The sequence below is a fragment of the Microcaecilia unicolor genome, chromosome 1 (assembly GCF_901765095.1).
Source record: "Microcaecilia unicolor chromosome 1, aMicUni1.1, whole genome shotgun sequence".
Classification (NCBI taxonomy): domain Eukaryota; kingdom Metazoa; phylum Chordata; class Amphibia; order Gymnophiona; family Siphonopidae; genus Microcaecilia; species Microcaecilia unicolor.
The window spans coordinates 623,790,414-623,812,714 of NC_044031.1; the positions used below are offsets into that span (position 1 = coordinate 623,790,414).

General features: G+C 46.3%; 1 protein-coding gene across 1 annotated transcript in view; it reads left to right on the top strand.

Moving 5' to 3' along the window:
• The first annotated feature begins 3,461 nt into the window (after positions 1 to 3,461).
• MTO1 (mitochondrial tRNA translation optimization 1) overlaps positions 3,462 to 22,301 on the top strand; it is an 89,368-nt gene continuing 70,528 nt past the window's right edge. The window contains exons 1-2 of the mRNA XM_030220430.1: positions 3,462 to 3,646; positions 10,204 to 10,403. Of these exons, the coding sequence (XP_030076290.1) occupies positions 10,209 to 10,403 (195 nt within the window). The 5' untranslated portion in view covers positions 3,462 to 3,646; positions 10,204 to 10,208. The remainder of the gene's footprint in view (positions 3,647 to 10,203; positions 10,404 to 22,301) is intronic.

Consider the following 22,301-nt stretch of genomic DNA (forward strand, 5'->3'; position numbering starts at 1 on the left):
AAATAGTCTCTGATTCATCTCAGTTTCCATAGTGTTTAGAAGCTTTTTGATGTGATTGCAGCAACTTGGTCTTCAAGGGTCAGATGTTTGTCAAGAATGATTCGTAGTATTTTTATTTGTTTCGATTGTGTAAGAGTGTTGATCTAGTATGAGGTTTTGGTAAGTAGTGGGATTGTTCTGGCTGGATAAAACCAGGAGTTTGTTTTTTGTCTTGGTTCAGTTTAAGTTTGACAATTGATAGATATCATTGTTAAAGCGGAAATAGTTGTGAGTTAAAATAAATTTGATTAGTTTTGTAATGGTTTCTGGTGAGTATGGATGGTCCAGTTTGGATGTTTTTAGGAGTTTCTCACATGCAGCTATGCCATCCGCATGGGGAATGTTGCTGTATAGTGATTCTACATCCCTTCTGGTCACTATGGATGTAGAATCACTCTACAGGAACATTCCCCATGCGGATGGTCTAGTATTGATGGTCCAGTGTGGATGTTTTTAGGAGTTTCTCACGTGCAGCTATGCCATCCACATGGGGAATGTTGCTGTATAGTGATTCTATATCCCTTCTGGTGATAGTGATTCTACATCCCTTCTGGTCACTATGGATGTAGAATCACTATATAGCAACATTCCCCATGCGGATGGCATACCTGCATGTGAGAAACTCCTAAAAACATCCACACTGGACCATCAATACTAATTCTCAGAGTCTAGCTTGGAGCTCCTTGTTTACCGAGCATTGCTTCGGACTCATTTTGTTCCTTTGCAGAATGCTTCACTTAGGAACTTACAAGCAGTGTTCTTGGTCGCCAATTCTTCGGCATGCAGAGTTTTTGAATTTTTAGCACAGCTATGCCGAGCTGTTTTTTTCTGCAATTTGCAAAGTCTGGAGTGACCTTGCTTTCGGTTCCTTCTTTCTTTTCCTGCTGTGGTTTGGCTTTTCTTTTTCAGCCTCTCTTTCTTCCCTCCTTTCGGGAGGGGGATTTTCACGTGGAGTACACGGCAATTCTGGATATTCAGAGGGCTCTCCGGTATTTGCAGATGTTGCATATTTTTCAGCGTTCAGATCTTCTCTTTCTCTTTGTCGCTGGTTCTCGCTATGGGACGGCAGCCTCTGATCTGATTTTTTTTCTCGTTGGATTGCAGATAGTTTGTGGACTTTTTGGAAAGGTTGCGCCCCGTCGGTGGCATTCCAGGCTCATTTCATGAGTTTGCTATCTACTTCTGGGCGGAATGGGTGTGCTTTCACTATTCAGATGCTGCTTTTGCAGCAGTGGTTCTGTCTCGGGGAGCGGCGACTTGCCACCCTACTTAGGGATTGCTTTGGTACATCCCACCAGTTCTTGGAGTCATCTGCTGCATGCGCTAAGGAAGGTAAAATTATGCCTTACCTCCTGATAATTTTCTTTCCTTTAGTAGCAGCAGATGAATCCAGGATCCCACCCTTTGACAGTCGTGCTTGTTTTGCCTATCTGTTCTTGTCCTGGTCTTTAGTTTCCAAAAAAAAAAAAAAGGAGAAGAGGAAAGAGAACAGAAACTATTGAAGTGGACTCCATCACAGTCGTGGTTTCTCTTAAGTCAGACTAACAAGCTTCTGTTTTGTATGGTTGGTGAGGAAGGCTTCCTGGTTTCTTGTCTGATTCTGCTTGGTAATGAGACATGTACTGAGGTGAAGGAAAGAGCGTGCCGTTCTGGTATCACTGCCTTCAGCTTTGTAATCTCTATCTCCACCTGCTGGTAGATGGACACAATCACTAGTTCTGGATTCATCTGCTGCTACTAAAGGAAAGAAAATTATCAACAGGTAAGGCATAATTTTACCTTCTTCTGCTGGTTATAACCTTTCCTATGCAGCCTAGCATTCTTCTGCCCTTAGCCACCACCTTGTCACCTTGTTTCATTACCTTGAGATCCTCAGCACTATCATCCCAAGGTCCCTTTCCTGAGCTGTGCTTATCAATCTTTCTCCTCTTACCTGGTTCGTCTCCTTTGGATTTATGCACCCCAAGTGCATCACTCTGCACTTCTTGACATTGAATTTTTAACTGCTAGACCTTTGACCATTCTTCTGATTTTTGCAAATCTCTTCTCATGGTTTCTACCCTCTCCGGGTTATCCACTCTTGGCTAACTTTGTGTCATCCACAAAATGGCAAACATTTCCTTGTAACCCTTCAGCAGTAACTCTCACAAATATATTAAACAGAATTGGCCCCAGCACCGATCCCTGTGGTACTCCACAACTCACATTCCTTTCCTTCGAGCGGATTCCATTTACCACCACCCTTTGTCACCTGTCAGTCAAGCAGTTCCCAATCCAGTTCACCATTTTAGGTCCTAAGTTCAGTCTTCTCAGCTTATTCGAGAGTCTGTGAGGAACCCTATGAAAGGCTTTGCTGAAATCCAAGTAGATTACATCTAGCGCATGTCCTTTATTAATTTCTTTGGTCACGCAGTCAAAGAAGTCGATCAGATTCGTTTGGCAGGATTTTTCTTTGGTAAAACAATGTTGCCTTGGGTACTGCAACCTGTTGGATTCTAGAAAGTTGGCTATCTTTTCCTTTAGCAGCGACTCCACTATTTTTCCTACCACCGACATGAGGCTTACCGACCTGTAGTTTCCCACTTCTTCCTTGTCCCCCGCTTTTGTGAATGGGGACCACCTCGGCTTGTCTCCAATCCCATGGAACCTCTCTCCCATGTCTAATGCTTGGCACCAAACTGACCCACTGATACTATTTAACAGCTTTGGTACACTTCTTTGCCTTCTTTACTGCAGTTTGCAAAAGAAGATTTTTTTTTGCCTAACAGCTTGTTTGTGTTTGAAATAAGAGCCATTTAAGGCCCACTGTCTGTTTCTGGTATTTTTGAGGCTACAATTCCTCTGACTCCTGACGCAGGCAGCAATGCTCTGTGTCGAGTCTCTAAAAGTTTTTACCACAATAAACTATTTACCCATTCGACCCTAAGTCTCCTTGGCTTTGTGTTGGGAGTGCCATCAGATACCCTACTCCTTTGTTTATCCCCATAAAGAAAAGATGCCAATAACAAAACAGAATAATTGTTATGAGAAAGAAGAGAGCAAGAGGCTATTGAAAGAATGAAAGAATGACAAGTCTTACCCTTAAAAATGTAATTTTATCTAATAAAAGTGATGTTTTAAACTTGGTGCCGGGGATTGGGTTGAATGGATTTTAGGTAAGTGTCATGAATATGTGGGCCACATTGAGGCTTTTCTAGTGTATGTACTCCATTGAGAATATCTTTAATGATTTAATGGGTTAGAAATTACAGAAAATAAGAAAAAAATATATAAAAGAGAGAAAAAAGTAAAACCTCATTCAAACAAATCATGTCCAAATTCAGTTTTTTCCTTTATGTGTTCAAAATGTATTCATGTTGAGTAACTTTTCTTTTTCTTTTTCTTGTTAGATGTTTCGCTTAAGCTCCTTCTGTTGGCGATGCTTTACTTCTGGTCTTGGGAACCCTCTGGTCACGTACTACGCTTTGCAGCTTCCATGGTGATGGCATTCCACCAGACTATGATGTGATTGTCGTGGGTGGAGGACATGCAGGAACAGAGGCGGCGGCAGCTGCATCTCGGACCGGTGCACGGACTCTGCTCATCACTCACAAAATAGAAACCATAGGTAATGAACTGGGGATGAAGCCTAGTTTAAAACTGCCATGTCAGATCTCTGGTTTGTGTTCACATACAAACCTGAGTGGATGTAGTTTGGGTTAACGTAAGCTCTGAATTTACTAGCAGTGATATCCTCCGATTCTTAGGCAAGAACATCTTTTTTAATTTTTTTTAATTTGTATCAAGTCTTTATTAAACATTTGTCAGGACAACATCACAGAGTACTGCAAACCAGAACATGTATGCAATAAAATTGCTGGCCAACACTACCAAAACATCCAAGATTACAATACCCCAACAGTATAAAGCAATAGTAAGTCTTGATATACAAAAAGATAAATGTAACTTCAAATTACTTTAATAGTTTTCTTACACCCACCCCCCTAACCCATCCCCTCACCCCCTCCCTACCCTCTCCTTGTGTCTCATTTAACTCCGGAACCCCCCCCCCCCCCCACCCACTTACTACCACTACTACACAGGGTCCAAACACACCACAAACTAGCTCAGTAAGTACAATACTTAAGAAAAGGGTTCCAAATAGCCTCCCATTTAGCAAGAGTATGGCATTTAATTGCCCAAAGTCTCTCCATCTCACAAATATACCAAAGCTTATTTAGCCATTTAGTAATAGGGGGAACAGAAGGTTGTTTCCAGTGCGCTGCTAATGTCACACGGGCAGCAGACATCGCATGTCGCACCAGCAAGGATTGGGACTTGGTTAGGCCTGGTGGCTTTTTGCAGAACAGAAAGTAAAGTGGGGACCACCTGAGTAGTCTATCTAACTATCATTGTAACCTATACTGTATTCCCTTCCAGTAAGCCCAATGAAAAGGGAATTTATCCTGAAGCGATGTCAACAAATTTGGTGGAATGCCAACTGGCATAGCCTCCGATTTACCCATATTGAGTTTAAAATCGGAGACCATGGAGTATTCATTTAAAACTTGTAGCAGATTAGGGAACGAGATCAAGGGCTTGGTTAAAGAAAACAATATATTGTCCGCAAATAAAGACACTTTGTACTCATTTCCTCCCACTAAGATACCCATTACATTAAGATTGGAATGCAACTGCTCGGCTAAAGGTGTCATTACTAGAGCAAAAAGCATTGGCGAAAGAGGACAGCCCTGACGAGTCCCCTTCTGAGGGGAAACAGCGAGGAGTTACCTCCATTGATCCGCACACAAGCAGTCGGGGATGCATAAAGTGCCTGAATCCAACCCCTGAAGTGAGAGCCAAACCCGAATTTTTCCAATACTTTATCCATAAAGGGCTAATGGACTCTATCAAAGGCGTCAAGTCCTAGGAGGGAAAAGGAACAGTCTTCCTGGCGAGCAAGATGAATTAAGTTAAGCACCCGATGAATATTGTCCATAGCTTTTCGGCCTGGGACAAATCCGACCTGATCTGGATGAACCAGGACCGATAGCACCGAGGCCAATCTGTTTGCCAAAACCTTTGCCACGATTTTAGCATCAGAATTGAGAACCGAGATTGGACGATATGCTGCACAGTTGGTTTTGTCCTTACCTGGTTTTGGAATCACAGCTATCCATGCTTCCATCATAGATCTCGGGAGGGGGTTACCCTTCCGAACTTCATTAAGGATATCTAATAGGAGTGGAGATAATTCCCCTAGGAAAGTCTTATAAAACTCGTTCGGAAAACTGTCAAATCCAGGAGACTTACCCCCTGGAAGCTGTTTGATAACCTTATGAACCTCCTCTATTGTAATAGGGCACTCTAGTAAGGCTAATTGTTCAGGGGATAAAGTAGGCAGAGATCGAGCTGCTAAGTATTCATCAATATGAGCAGATGATAAAGACGTGTCAACTGAGTAAAGAGTGTGAAAGAAGTCCTGAAAACGATGGCGAATACGAGGAGATGTAGTGAGAGAGGATCCACAGCCATCATCTATTTTAAAGATTGTCCTGACGCAGCCGGAAAGCCAACTGACGCCTCGGTTTATTGCTATGGCCATACTGGGTCTGAGATGGCCGCTGGTTAATAAACTGAAGCTGCTCTGAGTAAATTCCATCCAAACGCAAGCGCATGGCCCTGAGAGCGTGGACAGAACCAGTTGTTTTATGTTGTTCTTCCAAATTGTGGAGTCGAGACAAGCATTCAGCTATTTCTGCTGTCCGTGAACGTGCCTTATGGCTCGCTTTTTGAAGAAAATATCCCCGAGTAACAGCCTTTAGCGCATCCCATACTACCCCTAAAGAGGAAACCGAGTAGCCAGCAACTATCTCAGGTTCCTGCAACAAAGTATTCAGAGTCCATCTTGTGTCTCTACCTTCATCATAAAAGGATGGAAAGGTCACCCAAACTGGGGCATAGTCAGATATTGTAATGGGCCCCATTCCTGTTTCAAGGCTCCCTTCAGCCAAACGAGTGTCCACTAAAATATAATCTATCCTAGAGTAAGATTCATGAGAGTGTGAATAGAAGGTATAGTCCCAAACATCTGGATGCCTTAGTTGCCAAGGATCACATACACCCAAGTCTCTTACCAACTCTGCAAAAGCACGCGAGATCTTATAGTGATTTGCCACAGGAGGTCCAGATCTATCCATAGCCGGGTGAATGGTAGAATTGAAATCTCCCACCACAATCAGGTGAGCTGCATGCATAACGGGAATCTTAGAGCAAATGTTTTGAAAAAAAAAACCTCTTGAGATTGATTTGGCGCATATATTGAGGTTAGCATCAATATGCACGGTCAAAAATAAAATTCTACCTGCGGGGTCTCGCCTTATGTGCTCCACCATCATCTGTAAGGAAGAGCGCAATAAAATTGCAACACCTCTTTTCTTTGAGCCATTGCTCGCCGAGGCACAATACACATGGGGATAACGAGGGTGAGCCGCCAACCTCTCGTGGTCTCTCCTGAAGTGGGTCTCCTGCAAAAACACAACCATGATGCAAAACTTTCTTAAGCGATTTTTTATGTTTCTGGGGAGAATTCAGCCCCTTAACATTGTATGAAAAAACCTTTAATTATGTCATTTACATAAAGGATAGGGTTGTAAACAGCTGCAAATCTCCAACTGTCAGAGGTGAGCTAATCCAAAATAGCCTAACGGACCCTGTGTCAACACCCGCTAATACTCTCCAAATCCCCCAAGACCCTCCCTGCCCCCAAATCCTCACGTAAATCACACATCTACTACTGTTGCTCCAGTCACTTCATCGAAGAAACCAATCAAGTCTGGCAAAACTTTCCTCTGTGAAACATCTATAGTTCTGTAGCCCACTGGTATCAAGATGTTGACACTCATCAGTATTAGCTATATTGAACTGTAGTGGATAAAGAGCTCCTTTTTGCAAAGCGATGCTACCGATTAGCTGCATGCGGAATGCAAAAAAGCCCATTCAATTCCCATAGGCTTCTCATTCAGTGCACTCTAATTGGTAGCACTACTTTGTAAAAGGAACCCAAAAATCTTAAGACTCACTCTAGTCTTAGCCCAATTTCATTCCTGCTGCAGTGCTACAGACCACAGATGATCCCTGACTTTCCCTCATTTCTTCCCAGCTACAAATGCACTCGATCTGCAGTTCCTCATTACTTCTCTACCCTCATCTCCTCTTACGTTCCTACCTGAAACCTCCGCTCACAGGACAAATCCCTCCTCTCAGCACCCTTCTCCACCACCGCCAACTCCAGGCTCCGCCCTTTCTGCCTCGCCTCACCCTATGCTTGGAATAAACTCCCTGAGCCCATACGCCAAGCCCCTCCCTGCCCATCTTCAAATCCTTGCTCAAAGCCCACCTCTTCAATGTCGCCTTCGGCACCTAACCATTATACCTCTATTCAGGACATCTAGACTGCCCACCTTGACATTTCATCCTTTAGATTGTAAGCTCCTTTGAGCAGGGACTGTCCTTCTTTGTTAAACTGTACAGCGCTGCATAACCCTGGTAGCGCTTTAGAAATGTTAAGTAGTAGTAGTTTATTCATTAAATCATGTGCCATACTAGTGTTTCACAGTCTTCATTTTTCCACCACTTGCTGTGCTTGGGTTTTCTGCACCAGACAACTTGTGATCACAACTCTGTCTTCTGCCTCTAATCTGGACTCGATCAACTGCTCTGACAGCACAGCTTAATGTTGGTTTTGTGTGCTGAAACTTAGGTTATTGCAGTGTTTGAAGTGTTTTCTTCCATGGCAGGAGCTACAGATGGTGGTGCAAGCTGTGGTTCTGATAGGAATGGATTATTGCAGCAGCCTGTATGTTGATCTTCCTGCCAGACTTGTTTGCTTGTTGCAGTTGGTACAAAATACAGACCCGGGCGGGGCTGGTGGTTGGGAGGCGGGGATAGAGCTGGGCAGATTTATACGGTCTGTGCCAGAGCCGGTGGTTGAGAGGCAGGGCTGGTGGTTGGGAGGTGAGGATAGTGCTAGGCAGATTTATACAGTCTGTGCCAGAGCCGGTGGTGGGCAGCAGGACTGGTGGTTGGGAGGCAGGGATAGTGCTGGACAGACTTGTACGGTCTGTGCCAGAGCCGGTGGTTGAGAGGCAGGGCTGGTGGTTGGGAGGTGAGGATAGTGCTAGGCAGACTTATACGGTCTGTGCCAGAGCCGGTGGTTGGGAGGTGGGGATAGTGCTGGGCAGACTTATACGGTCTGTGCCCTGAAGAGCATAGGTACAAATCAAAGTAGGGTATACACAAAAAGCAGCAAATATGAGTTATCTTGTTGGGCAGACTGGATGGACCGTGCAGGTCTTTTTCTGCCGTCATCTACTATGTTACTATGTTACTATTTAATGAACCTACACTGGTTTTCTGTGCAGTTCCACATTGCTTGAGCTGACATTGAGTCACTGAGCAGTTTGTGGAATGGGTTCTGTCTGTTTTCAGGATGTAATGGGACAGTTTGACAAATTGAAGAGTAGCAAATCTCCTAGACAAGATGGTATTCATCCCAGAGTACTGATAGATTTGAAACAGGAACTGGCGGAATTATTGTTAGTAATATGTAATTTATCTTTAAAATCAAGCGTGGTACCGGAAGATTGGAGGGTGGACCATTCCGCTGATATTTTTAAAAGGTTCCAGAGGGGATCCTGGAAATTATAGACCGGTGAGCCTGATGTCGGTGCCGGGCAAGACTATTAGAAAAAAACAAAATTACAGAGCATATTCAAAAGCATGTATTAATGAGACAAAGCCAACATGGATTTAGTGAAGGGAAATCTTGCCTCACCAATCTATTATATTTCTTTGAAGGGGTGAACAAACGTGTGGATAAAGGTGAGCTGGTTGATACTGTGTATCTGCATTTTCAAAAGGCGTTTGATGAAGTACCTCATGAAAGACTCCAGAATAAATTGGAGAGTCATGGGATAGGAGGTAGTGTCCTATTGTGGATTAAAAACTAGTTAAAAGAGAACAGAGAGTAGGGTTAAATGGTCAGTATTCTCAATGGAGAAGGGTAGATAGTGGGGTTCCTCAGGGGTCTGTGCTGGGATCGCTGCTTTTTAGCATATTTATAAATGATCTAGAGATGGGATTACCTAGTGAGGTAATTAAATTTGCTGATGACACAAAGTTATTCAAAGTTGTTAAATCACGAGAAGATTGTGAAAAAAAATTACAAGAGGACCTTAACGAGACTGGGTGTCTAAATGGCAGATGATGTTTAATGTGAGCAAGTGCAAAATGATGCATGTGGGAAAGAGGAACCCGAACTATAGCTACATAATTCAAGGTTCCATGTTAGGAGTCACCGACCAAGAAAGGGATCTCGGTGTAGTTGTTGATCATATGTTGAAACCCTCTATCCAGTGTGTTGCGGCGGCTAAGAAAGCAAATAGAATGGTAGGTATTATTAGGAAAGGAATGGAAAACAAAAGTCAGGACGTTATAATTCCTTTGTATCGGTCTATGGTGTGACAACACCTTGGATATTGTGTTCAATTCCAGTCGCCACATCTCAAAAAGATATAGTGGAATTAGAAAAGGTACAGAGAACGGCAACAAAAATGATAAAGGGGATGGGACAACTTCCCTATGAGGAAAGGCTGAAGCGTCTAGGGCTCTTCAGCTTGGAGAAAAGGCGGCCGAGGGGAGATATGATAGAGGTCTATAAAATAATGAGTGGAGCGGAACGGGTAACTGTGAATTGTTTGTTTACTCTTTACTGTGAGAAGTAGGTTATTTTCTAGGTAATCACACATTTACTTTATTATTTGTTTATAATTATTTGATATACCACTAATCGCACAATTTGCAGCAAAGCAGTTTACAAAAACAAAAAGCCCAAGGAAGACCAGGGTGGATTTGAAGAGAGAAAAAAAAAGGTGAGGAGTATTGCATATCTGGTTACCTATAATGAATCTACATTGCAACTGCTGAACGCTAGAGAGAGGGGAGTAGAGTTACTGCCCAGTCGCTTGCATGTCTTCCCCTTATTGAATATTAGTGAGCTGTAGCCCTGAACTGCCTACAAAAGAAATATCCGAGGCATTTAAACTCTCTTGTCTATAGCAGGATTTGGTATCAGTCTTGGGTATGGAGCTGGGAGTAAAGAGAGATCTGTTGTATTCTCTTTAGGACAGATGTCATGTAATCCATCATTTGGAGGCATTGGGAAAGGGCATTTGATGCGAGAAGTGGACGCCCTGGATGGACTGTGCGCTCGGATCTGTGATAAGTCTGGGATTCACTATAAGGTACTGAATCGGTGTAAAGGACCAGCAGTGTGGGGACTCCGAGCACAGATTGACCGGAAACTCTACAAAAAGGAAATGCAGGTGAGAAGTGCACAGAAGTTAGATGAGGAAGATGGGACAGTGGGAAGTGCTGGCTGGAGGAGGGGGATGTGGAATGCTTCCTCTCCCAACATCCCCAAGTGTCTAGGGCGTCATGGCCATTGCTTAAGGGTGACACTTTAGTGGCCAGTTTCAGGGCTCATGATTGCAGGTCTCCAGCAAGAATCCCATGACTCCAGCCTAGGACTATTACTGCTATGACTAAACTAAGAACAGTGGGGTTGGGATAGGGTTTGTTTATAAATTGAGGAAAAATCCCCTTGTGAATGATATGACACCAGATCCTGGCCCTGATTCCCATTGAACTAAAAGTTCAAAAACTGCTGGGTCAGAAAAATATGGGAGTGAAAAAGAAGGAAAAGGTAAGTTTAATATTTTTCTGCACCAGCCTTGCAGATTAAAGAGATACCAATGGAATCTTTATCTACAGTAAAAAGTAAATTAAAAAAAAAAGACGGGGAAGAGAATTAAAAGACAAAACAACAACAACAACAAAAATCAATGTTGCTCACCTGTAACAGGTCTGTACCCAGTATGGCAAAACCTATCTACTTAACAGCTAGGGAATTCTGGAGACGATTAGCCCGAGGTACCACATGGATCACTTTAAACTTCCTAATCCAGTATACAGTTGGAAATCAATGTAGTGGAAAATGACATCTGACCCATAATTATTCTCAATTTATCATCTTGTTCAGGTGGTATGTTTTGTAACATACGTACGCCTTGTAGCGCTATAGAAATGCTAAATAGTAGTAATAGTAGTAGTAGTAATATAATATCTTATTCCTTAGCATCCCTCTGCACCAGCCCAGAAAGATACTGATGGGTTGTGCACTCCATCCAGCAGGTAGAGACTGAGAATTCTGACTCTCTTGAGAGCCAATAAGAGCCCTGGCTAGCTATAGTAAGATCCAGTATTCTCAGTCTCCAGCAGGTGGAAGGTGGTGAGTCCTTCAGTCTTCTATTGTTGTTTAATATTTCACTATTTTCTTCCCTTTTTTCTGTTTTAAAGTATATATTTTTTTATTATTTAGTCTCTGTGTTCTTCTGTTCAATGTTTAAAAAAAAAAGGCAAGCTTTATTGAGAACGGAGGCTGAGGCCCATGGGGGTTCTCTTATAGCCTCGGGCATGGGGATTCTGTCATAGCCTCGGGGGTGTTAGACTCAGGTGGCCAGGTTCCTCCCCCCACAACTACCTCCTGACTTATGTACTTAATGCAATTTCCAAAACAAATTTATCTATTCAGCACTAACCTCAGCCACTTCGAGGGAAGGGTGTTCTGAGGACAGGGAGAGACAGCCGCATTGCTTCGCTGTGGTAAAAAAAAAAAAATTTCAAAAGGGCCAAAAGAGCAAAGCAGCTCAGTTTTCAGGCTTACTGTGTTTTCTATTGCATCAGTAATTAGTTCTCCTGCTCTTGCAGAGCTCTCTCTTCTTCTTTTTTTTTTTTTCTTTCCTTTCTTGGGTGTAAAAAAAAAAAGGCGCACTTAAAATAATGGTGATGAAGTTGTGGCGATGTGTAGTATGCCAGTGCAGGGGGCTTATAGCGTCTGGCATTTGCAAGTTTTGTACCGCCAAGGAGGTTCTGACTAATATTTCAGAGTCTGGAGCAGTATCGGGAGCCACGATTTCTCCTCTGGTACAAACAGCTGTTCAGTCTCTGGCTCCAGTTTTGGCGGGAAGTGCCGTCATTTCGCAGCCTCAGTCCTCGGCTCCACAACAACCGTTAGACTTGCCTTTGGTACAGGTGACAGACCTTCAAGGAGGTTTTCCTCCAGAATTTGTTTTGCAAATGTATAAAACATTTTTGATGCACAAATCTGATCCTTCTATAGCTCTCTCTTCTGAGGGGTCAGGAGAACTCTCATCTTCTCTCAAACCATCCTAGGGTTTCCTGAGCTGTAGATGAAGAAGCTAATATGGAGTTTGATCCTGAGATGTGTTTCCTAGAGGAAGATCTTGCAGTAGAAGACACAGGGTTATCTGAGGACGCTGCTTTTGCAGACCCAGTAACAGATTCTTTCATGCTTGTTGAAGATCCTTCTGTTGTAAGGATTTTTCTTAAGGAGGATTTACAAGAGCTTATAGCTTTGGTCATTTGTGCATTAAACTTTGATGAGGATTCAGAGGTAATTCAAGAGCACAAGGTGGATCTTTTACTCAAGGACATTAGGAAGGCTGGTAAAACTTTTCCAATGCACCAAGATATCAGGGACATCATTTAAGCATAGTGGGATATTCCGGATGCTCCTTTTCATCTGTCCATGTCCATGATTTGCTTATACCCAGTACCGGATCCAGACAAGGCTCTTAAGCCTCCTTTAATTGATGTCGTGGTTTATGCGGTTACTAAGCGCAATACTGTCCCTGTTGATGGAAGCACAGCTCTGAAAGATGTACAGGATTGGCATATGGCGTTTCTTTTAAAATCTTCCTTTGATACGTCCACGCTGGCAGTCCATACAGCTATCTGTGGTTCTTTGGTAGCTAGAGCTTGTTTTCGGTGGTCTGTGAGAATTTTAGATAGGTCTTCGGATGATTTCACCTTCGTAGTCACAGAGGTGGCTAAGATAAAGATGGCCTCTGCTTTCTTAGCGCATACCTTGTATGATTTGTGGAGGGCCTGTTCCAAATCTATGGCTTTGAGCATTGCAGCCCGTCGTTCATTTTGGCTTCGAGGTTGGTCAGCTGATGCGGCTTCTAAGTCTAAGCCTGCCAGGGTTTAGCGGCATCTAAGCCTACCATTTCAAGATGGCTGTACACATTAATTGATTTGATTTGCTTACTTTATTTTTTGTCTATTAGATTGTAAGCTCTTTGAGCAGGGACTGTCTTTCTTCTATGTCTGTGCAGCGCTGCGTACGCCTTGTAGCGCTATAGAAATGCTAAATAGTAGTAGTAGTAATGGCTAAAAGAAATGATTGCTTCCGTTTACCTTCTATCCGGAAAACCTATTCCAGAAGTGGTAAAAACTCACTCTACTAGAGGACAAGCGGCATTGTGGGCTGAGCGCTTCTTAATTCCGCCTGTGAACATATGAAAGACAGCAATGTAGTCTTCCTTGTATTCTTTATCAAAGCATTACAGATTAGATGTACAATGTCATCAGGATGCAGTTTTTGGAGCAAGGGTCCTTATGGCGGGATTACTAGGGTCCCGCCCTTAGGTGTACTGCTTTGTTACTTCCCATCTGTATCTTTCTGGGCCCGTCCAGAGGGACGCTAAGGAAGGAGAAATTGGATCTTACCTGCTAATTTGCTTTCCTTTAGTCCCTCCGGACTGGCCCAGAACTCTCCCTGTGCTGTGACTTCTTGTCCTTTTAATTTCTGTCTGATGCCTTAACAGTGATATAATTTAGTATTGTATATTAGTTTCGTGGGTATTGACCTAAGCCTGAAAGGCTTCACCTGTTGCCTCTTTGGCTTTACCAGCTGCACAGAAGTTACTTCTTTTCTTTCCTGCTTTATGTTAATACTGGAAATTATTATAGCTAGCCGGGGCTCTTATTGGCTCTCACGAGAGTCAGAATTCTCAGTCTTCATCTGCTGGAATGAATGCACAACCCATCTGTATCTTTCTGGGCCAGTCCGGTGGGACAAAAGGAAAGCAAATTAGCAGGTAAAATCTAATTTCTCCTATTCTGCTGTTGACCTCGTGGTTTTACGTGGATCACAATCAAGGAAACTGATCAATACAAGGAAATACAATAATCAATGAAAATAAACAGATACAGCAAAAGAAAAAAAATCTATAATAATTATAAACTAGATAAATACAACAAAGAGAAAAGCCTCTTAGGTCATCATTATAATCTATTTCCCTAATAGGAATTTTCTAAATAGATGTGTTTTAATCATATTTCCAAAATGCCTGTAATCCCTGGCAGATAGTAATATCTTTGTCTAATCTTGCGGCTTGAAAAGATAATACATTTTCCAATAATGTAATCCTTTTTTTTTTTTTTTTTTACCCTTTTAAGGGTGGAAAGGCAAACAGGCTTAATTCCTTAGTATAGTAGCAGAAGAATCCAGAAACTGGTGGGTTGTGTCCATCTACCCGCAGGTAGAGATAGAGATAACAGTACTGAACTACTACGACTACTACTTATCACTCTTATAGGACAGTCAGCTCCTCCATCAGTCAGTATATCTCTGTCTCCAGCAGGTGGTGGCCAGTTTCGCACCAGCTCCTGGTTTCTTCTTCTTTGGGAGCTCCTGAACTAGCTTGGCTAGCTCAGTTGAGCCTGGGGGTGTTTGGCTGAGCCGTGCCGTCATTTAGGGACATAACTGGTGGTCACAAAAACAAAGGCTCACTCCAATACTGATGCAAGAATAATTTATCTTTTTTTTGTATTATGTTTTTAAATAAGAGAGAAAAGCCTCAGAACCGTGTTAGAGACAAAATCATATCTTCTAACTAGATAGGGTAAGTCACGTCATTGGCTGAAAACCCCTCAGTCAAAGACTTTTAACTCATCAGGAAGCATTTAATGTCACATTCAGCAAACTGTGCAAAAATATATAAACTTAAGGTTTTACTCTTTATATATATATTTTTGCATGGTTTGTTGAATGTGACAAGTTAAATGCTTCCTGATGAATTATGATTTAGGGTTTTTAGCCAATGACGTAACTTTTGTCTCTAATGGGGTTCTGAGGCTCTTCCCTCTTATTTAAATATCCTATGTAATAAAACGCACCTCCAACGTTCTGAAGCCAAGAAAGTGAAGCCTTGAAGCATACGTGCTGTCTCTAAGGCTGTATCCATCTCCTGAATTGACGTCAACGTACTTCAGGGTACGTCCACGCAGCACTGACCAACCACAGATGGGAGGGCGGGCGCACGGCGGCGATTGGCTCTACCGTTCAGTGGGCGTGCACGCTGAGCTGTGCACGGCAGCAGAGAGCAGCAAGGAGAGTGCAGTGAAGTGAAACTGTCAGGAGCCATGAAATTATATGCCATAGAGGAAGTGCGAATTTAAAGGTAGAGAAACAAAAGTGGCAAGTGAGCAGTGCAAATGGGGACATTAAAATGTAAACAAGCAGCACAGGCAAAGCGGTGAAGTGGAAGAACGGTGTAGGAGAGGAACGTGGACAAATAAAAGCTGAAGTCGGGTGTGGATGTGAATGCGGAGAACAAAGTGATGTGCGAGAGGAACAGCTGAGAAATACAGCGTGTGAATGAAGAAACGGAAAAAGACGGGCGCGGTGTGAACACCGTGGCACTGTGAAAGAAGGGAAGAAATATCTATATAAAACTCACCCTCAACGTTCTATTTTCACTGACGTCACTGAAGCCAGGTTCGTAAGTTCGAAGCTCTGAAGCCACAGAAAAATCAGTCTCTGGGCCCCGCTCTCGCGTCAAACGTTATGACGTTGAGGGCGGAGCACATTCTCACCTCCAACGTTGTACTGCACTGTAGCTGTTCACCCTCACACCCCTCCCAACGACTTCCAAACTCCGCCCCCTCTGCGTACACCGTCCCACACAGCAAACAGCGACCCAGGCAGTACTCCTCCCCCTGCCCAACGACTTCCAAACTCCGCCCCCTCTGCGTATGCCGTCCCACACAGCAAACAGCGACCCAGGCAGTACTCCTCCCCCTGCCTATGAATCGCCCAAGACTGGCTGCCAAACTCCGCCTCCCTCCCTCTCCAAGTCCGGATTCGGACTGACGGAGAGGACGAAGAGGGAGGGCGCCGAGACGGCGTGGCGAGCGACCGGATGCGGCGACTGTCACATGAGGGCTCTGGGAACGACACCGTCAAAAACAAAACAATCAAAAGGCACTTACGTAAGCAAAAAAAAAAACCGAACATGCTAATCTCTATTTCCACTCCCTATGCAGCCGACATTGCTATACACTAAAAAAAAAAAACTAAGAAGTCTAACTTTTCACCTGCATAGACAAAAGGAGGGGGGAGACAGACAGACCCTGCAACTGGGAGGGAGGGGGAGGGGGGACCCTATGACACCGTCAAAAAGAAACCAAAAGGCACTGAACGTAATTAAAAAAACAAAAAAAAAAAGGAACATGCTAATCTCTGTTTCCACTCCCCTAGCAGCCGTCATTGCTATACACAAAAAAAAACCTAAGAAGTCTAAGAGGCAGATGCAGCAACCAAACGTAAAAAAATCGAAATCGTTAAAGTCCCTAACGATTAAAAAAAAAAAAAAAACGAAGAATGCACCAAAAAAAAAAGTTACACATGCTGAGATCGGTATTGAAACATACAATGTATCAAAGAATCACAATACACATCGGTAATCGGCCCCCAAATCATGCGCAGAGCAGCCAAGCGTTACGTTAGCTGCTCTGCGCATGCCACAAACAGTCAAAACACAAGCACATGGCTCCCAAATCAAAACAAAATAAAAAAAGGGTCGGGAGGGGGCAAAGGCGCTCGTCAGGAGCGTCCTGTATGGCCGTCCTTGCCCCCCCCCCCCCCCGCCCGAGGTCGCCGTTCCCCCCTCCCCCACTTCCCCCTGCATTCTAAATTAAAAAGCAAACATACCTTTAGCAGCCCCGGCCCCCTCCCTTCCTCACTACTCTGTCTCCCCTCAGCTCCGCCTCCCGACATCCTCCGCCCTGTGCCCCGCCCCCTCTTGGGGTCGTCGCCGCCATTCCCCTCCTCCATCGGGCCCCCCTCCCTCTTACCGGGCCCGTGCAGCGCCTCTGTCCGAAGGCGCTGCACGGGCAAGAAGAAAGCTGATGCCTGCCTTCGCCCACCTTCGGTCGCGCGTCTCTCTCCTCCTGGGCCCGTCCCTGTCTGACGTCAGTAACCTACGTAGCTGGGCGAAGGGAAAAAGCAATCATGAGTTCTTGATCCCTAAACACTGCATGCGACCGCATAACGTCCCAGTGCTTGTGGAGTGTGTGGGCCAGCACTTCACCACCTTCAATGTGCCGCATTACACATACCATCCTATGTTCCTCGTCGTCCACTGGCTTGGGTAGAAACAATAAATCGCGGTTTACCCTTGGAACACTAAAGACACACGGGACCCGGCTTCATCCACAGAGAAGCATGTTACTTTTCTAGCTACTGTATTCCCTGAATCATCCTCAAGTGGCAGTGACAACGGAAAAGATTTTTTTAGAGGAAAGACCATGCAGAAGAGGTCGAGGCCGAGGGGAACAGACACAGAGATACAGCAGAGGGAGGTTGACCAGATCTCGTCCATCCACCAGGTCTCAAGGCCCTCCGAATCGGTGGTAATTAATACATCATCGCAGAGACTATCAGATTCAGATGTTTCCTTATTGGCCAAAGGCTTTTCATGTGTCCCCACATCTTGTTTTGTATTAGATTCTGAAAATAATGAAGAATGGATTGACAACAAAATGGTTATAACATCGACATAACTGTAAAAACAGATGCCTTAATTTTCTAGTTCAAAGCAGAGTATGCATGTACAGTAAAAAAAAAAATTACAGGAGATAGAGGAGAGCCCTATGGGAAACCACAAGGAATATTCACAACTGTCTTAAAAAACAGTTTTACATCCTGATCCTATACGACCAATGTCTTAGAAAACCCTGAAACCACCTATGTACATGACCAGAAATACCTATACTGTCCAAGATTTGCATTATGGAATCCTGGGCCACAACATTCAAACTAAAACTCAATAGAGAGACAACACTGCCTCTGGTGCTAACATCACCTAGATGAGGTTGAATACCCAATAGTAGAAAACTTGAAAGTCCTGGGGGTAAATCTAGATCACACACTATCCTTTGAAAAACAGGCTGCAAAAGTCACAGTGAGAATGTTCCAAATAATGTGGAAGTTGAAGAGAATAAGAGATTATTTTTCTAGAGCGGTCTTCTGTATGCTAGTCCAAACAATGATTTTAGCACACATCGAATACTGTAACAGTGTTTCTCTGAGGACAAGCAGGCTGCTTGTTCTCACGACTGGGTTGACGTCCACAGCAGCCCCCACCAACCGGAATAAAACTTCGCGGGCGGTCCCGCACGCAGGGCACGCCCACCGCGCATGCGCGGCCGTCCTCCCGCCCGTGCGCGACCGTTCCCGCTCAGTCTTTTCTGCGCTGGAGAGAGCTGCGTTCGTCTCTGTCTCTCTGTCAGCCCCGGAAACCGGATCGCGTCTTAGCTGCGAGTTTTTCTTCTTCGTTGTTTTCTTTGTTCAGTTTTCTTTAAAAAAAAAAAAAAAAAAAAAACTTTGTTTGTCTCCCCTCATCATTTAGCGTGGGGCGCCTCGTTGCGGCCTTGTGGCTGCGCGGTCGATTTCTTTTTCGGGTGTGCTTTTTACCGCCACCATCGACGATTTTGACTTCGCCGACGTGATTTTTCCGTCGATGTCCTCGAAGGTCCCGAGTGGATTTAAGAAGTGTGGTCGATGCGGCCGGCATATCTCGCAGACCGACACTCACGCTTGGTGCCTCCAGTGCCTTGGGCCGGAGCATAATACCAAGACGTGCACCTTGTGTCTCGGTTTACGGAAATGGACACAGGTGGCGAGGCAAGTTCTGCGGGACTGTCTTTTTGGAACTTGCGCCGGCCCCTCGACATCGACTTCGACGGCATCGGTGTCGACGGCCGGATCTTCAGTACCGGTACCGATGTCGACGAAATCGGCACCGATGGCACCGACCCCAGGAGCACAGGTTCCGTTGGCCCGCCGGTCTTCCGGAGATGGCAGGGGTGAGCGACCGCGCGGGCAATCAGCCCCGGTCACTCCCTCTACCCAGGGCCATCGGGACCGAACCCTGTTGGACCCGATCCCTCGAGGCCGAGGGGGATCTACCTCCTTCTCTTCGGTACCGCCGAGCGCCGATGACGGGCACCGGAAGAAAGCTAAAAAGCACCGTCATCGGTCGCCCACGGCGCATGTGGCTACCAGCTCCGGCTCCAGAGATGACTCGATTCCGAAGAAGCGGCAGTGCCGGGAAGAGCGTTCCCCCTCGGTGGTAGAGGTATCGCTACATCAGGGCACGGGCACTTCGGTGCCGTCTCCTGGACCCGAGCAGATTCTGGCACCGGCACCTCCACCGGTCCACTCGCCTTTCCCGACAGCGGGCCTTGACGAGTGCCTCCGAGCCATCCTTCCGGGGATCCTGGAAGGGCTGATGCACCAGCCGGCGCCGTTGATGGAGGCGCCGGCGTGCTCTAGCCCGGTGCCGAGGCCTTCCCTCCGACCCCACTCCTTCACCGGAGAGGAAGCTCTCGCCACCTGAGAGCCTCTCCTTTGCCTCCTTTGTCAGGGATATGTCTATCTGCATTCCCTTTCCCGTGGTCTCTGTGGATGAGCCGAGGGCTGAGATGCTCGAGGTCCTCGACTATCCATCACCACCTAGAGAGTCCTCCATGGTACCGTTGCACAATGTCATCAAAGAGACACTGCTTCGGAACTGGTTGAGACCTTTATCTAATCCCACCATCCCCAAGAAAGCGGAGTCCCAATACAGGATCCACTCAGACCCAGAGTTAATGCGGCCTCAATTGCCTCATGACTCGGCGGTCGTGGACTCTGCTCTCAAGAGAGCACGGAGTTCGAGGGATACCGCTTCGGTGCCCCCGGGGCGGGAGTCTCGCATTCTGGACTCGTTTGGGAGGAAGGCCTACCAATCTTCAATGCTCGTGACCCGCATCCAATCCTACCAGCTCTACACGAGCATACACATGCGGAATAATGTGAAGCAACTGGCGGACCTGGTCGACAAGCTCCCCCCGGAGCAGTCCAGGCCTTTTCAGGAGGTGGTCAGGCAGCTGAAGGCGTGCAGAAAGTTCCTGTCCAGGGGTATCTATGACACCTGTGATGTGGCATCTCGAGCTGCGGCCCAAGGTATAGTGATGCGCAGACTCTCATGGCTGCGTGCCTCTGACCTGGACAACCGCACCCAGCAGCGGCTGGCTGATGTCCCTTGCCGGGGGGATAATATTTTCGGCGAGAAGGTCGAGCAGTTGGTGGACCAACTACATTAGTGGGAAACCGCTCTCGACAAGCTCTCCCACCGGGCGCCTTCAGCACCCACCTCTACAGGTGGACGTTTTTCCCAGGCTCGGCAGGCTGCACCCTACGCCTACAGCAAGTGTAGGTACACCCAGCCGGCCCGAAGGCCTCATCAGGCACAGGGACAGTCCCAGCGCGCTCGTTCCTGTCAACAGCGTGCGCCTAAGCAGCCCCCTGCACCTCCACAGCAAAAGCCGGGGACGGGCTTTTGACTGGATCCACGGGAACATAGCCGCCATCAAAGTGTCCGTACCGGACGGCCTACCGGTCGGGGGGAGGTTGAAAGTTTTTCACCAAAGGTGGCCTCTGATAACCTCCGACCAGTGGGTTCTCCAAATAGTGCGGTGCGGATACACCCTGAATTTGGCCTCCACTCCACCAAATTGCCCACCGGGAGCCCGATCCTTCAGCTCCCATCACAGGCAGGTACTTGCAGAGGAACTCTCCGCCCTTCTCAGCGCCAATGCGGTCGAGCCCGTGCCACCCGGGCAGGAAGGGCAGGGATTCTATTCCAGGTACTTCCTTGTGGAAAAGAAAACAGGGGGGATGCGCCCCATCCTAGACCTGAGAGGCTTGAACAAATACCTGGTCAAAGAGAAGTTCAGGATGCTTTCCTTGGGCACCCTTCTACCAATGATTCAGAAAGACGATTGGCTATGTTCCCTGGATTTAAAGGACGCATACACTCACAATCCCGATACTGCCAGCTCACAGACAGTATCTCAGATTCCGTTTGGGAACACGGCACTTTCAGTACTGTGTGCTGCCCTTTGGGCTCGCCTCTGCGCCACGAGTGTTCACGAAGTGCCTCGTGGTGGTGGTGGCGTACCTGCGCAAGCTGGGAGTGCATGTGTTTCCGTACCTCGACGATTGGCTGGTCAAGAACACCTCAGAGGCAGGAGCCCTTCGGTCCATACAGTGCACTATCCACCTTCTGGAGCTGCTGGGGTTTGTGCTAAATTACCCGAAGTCCCATCTCCAGCCGGTCCAATCTCTGGAATTCATAGGAGCGCTGCTGAATTCTCAGACGGCTCAGGCCTTTCTTCCCGAAGCAAGGGCGCAGAACCTTCTGTCCCTTGCTTCCCAGACCAGAGCGTCTCAGCAGGTCACGGCTCGGCACATGTTGAGACTCCTGGGTCACATGGCCTCCACAGTTCATGTGACTCCCATGGCTCGCCTTCACATGAGACCTGCTCAATGGACCCTAGCTTCCCAGTGGTGTCAAGCCACCGGGAATCTAGAAGATGTCATCCGCCTCTCCATCAGTTGCCGCAATTCACTGCACTGGTGGACCATTCGGACCAATTTGACCCTGGGACGTCCATTCCAAATTCTGCAGCCCACAAAAGTGCTGACGACGGATGCATCTCGCCTGGGGTGGGGGGCTCATGTCGATGGGCTCCACACTCAGGGATTGTGGTCCCTCCAGGAACAGGATCTTCAGATCAACCTCCTGGAGCTCCGAGCGGTCTGGAATGCGCTGAAGGCCTTCAGAGATCGGCTGTCCTACCAAATCATCCAAATTCGGACAGACAATCAGGTTGCAATGTATTACATCAACAAGCAGGGGGGCACCGGATCTCGCCCCCTGTGTCAGGAAGCCGTCGGGATGTGGCGTTGGGCTCGCCAATTCGGCATGCTTCTCCAAGCCACATACCTGGCCGGCGTAAACAACAGTCTGGCCGACAGACTGAGCAGAGTCATGCAACCGCACGAGTGGTCGCTCCATTCCAGAGTGGTACGCAAGATCTTCCGAGAGTGGGGCACTCCCTCGGTGGACCTTTTAGCCTCTCCGATCAACCACAAGCTGCCTCTGTTCTGTTCCAGACTACAGGCACGCGGCAGACTAGCGTCGGATGCCTTTCTCCTCCATTGGGGGACCGGTCTCCTGTATGCT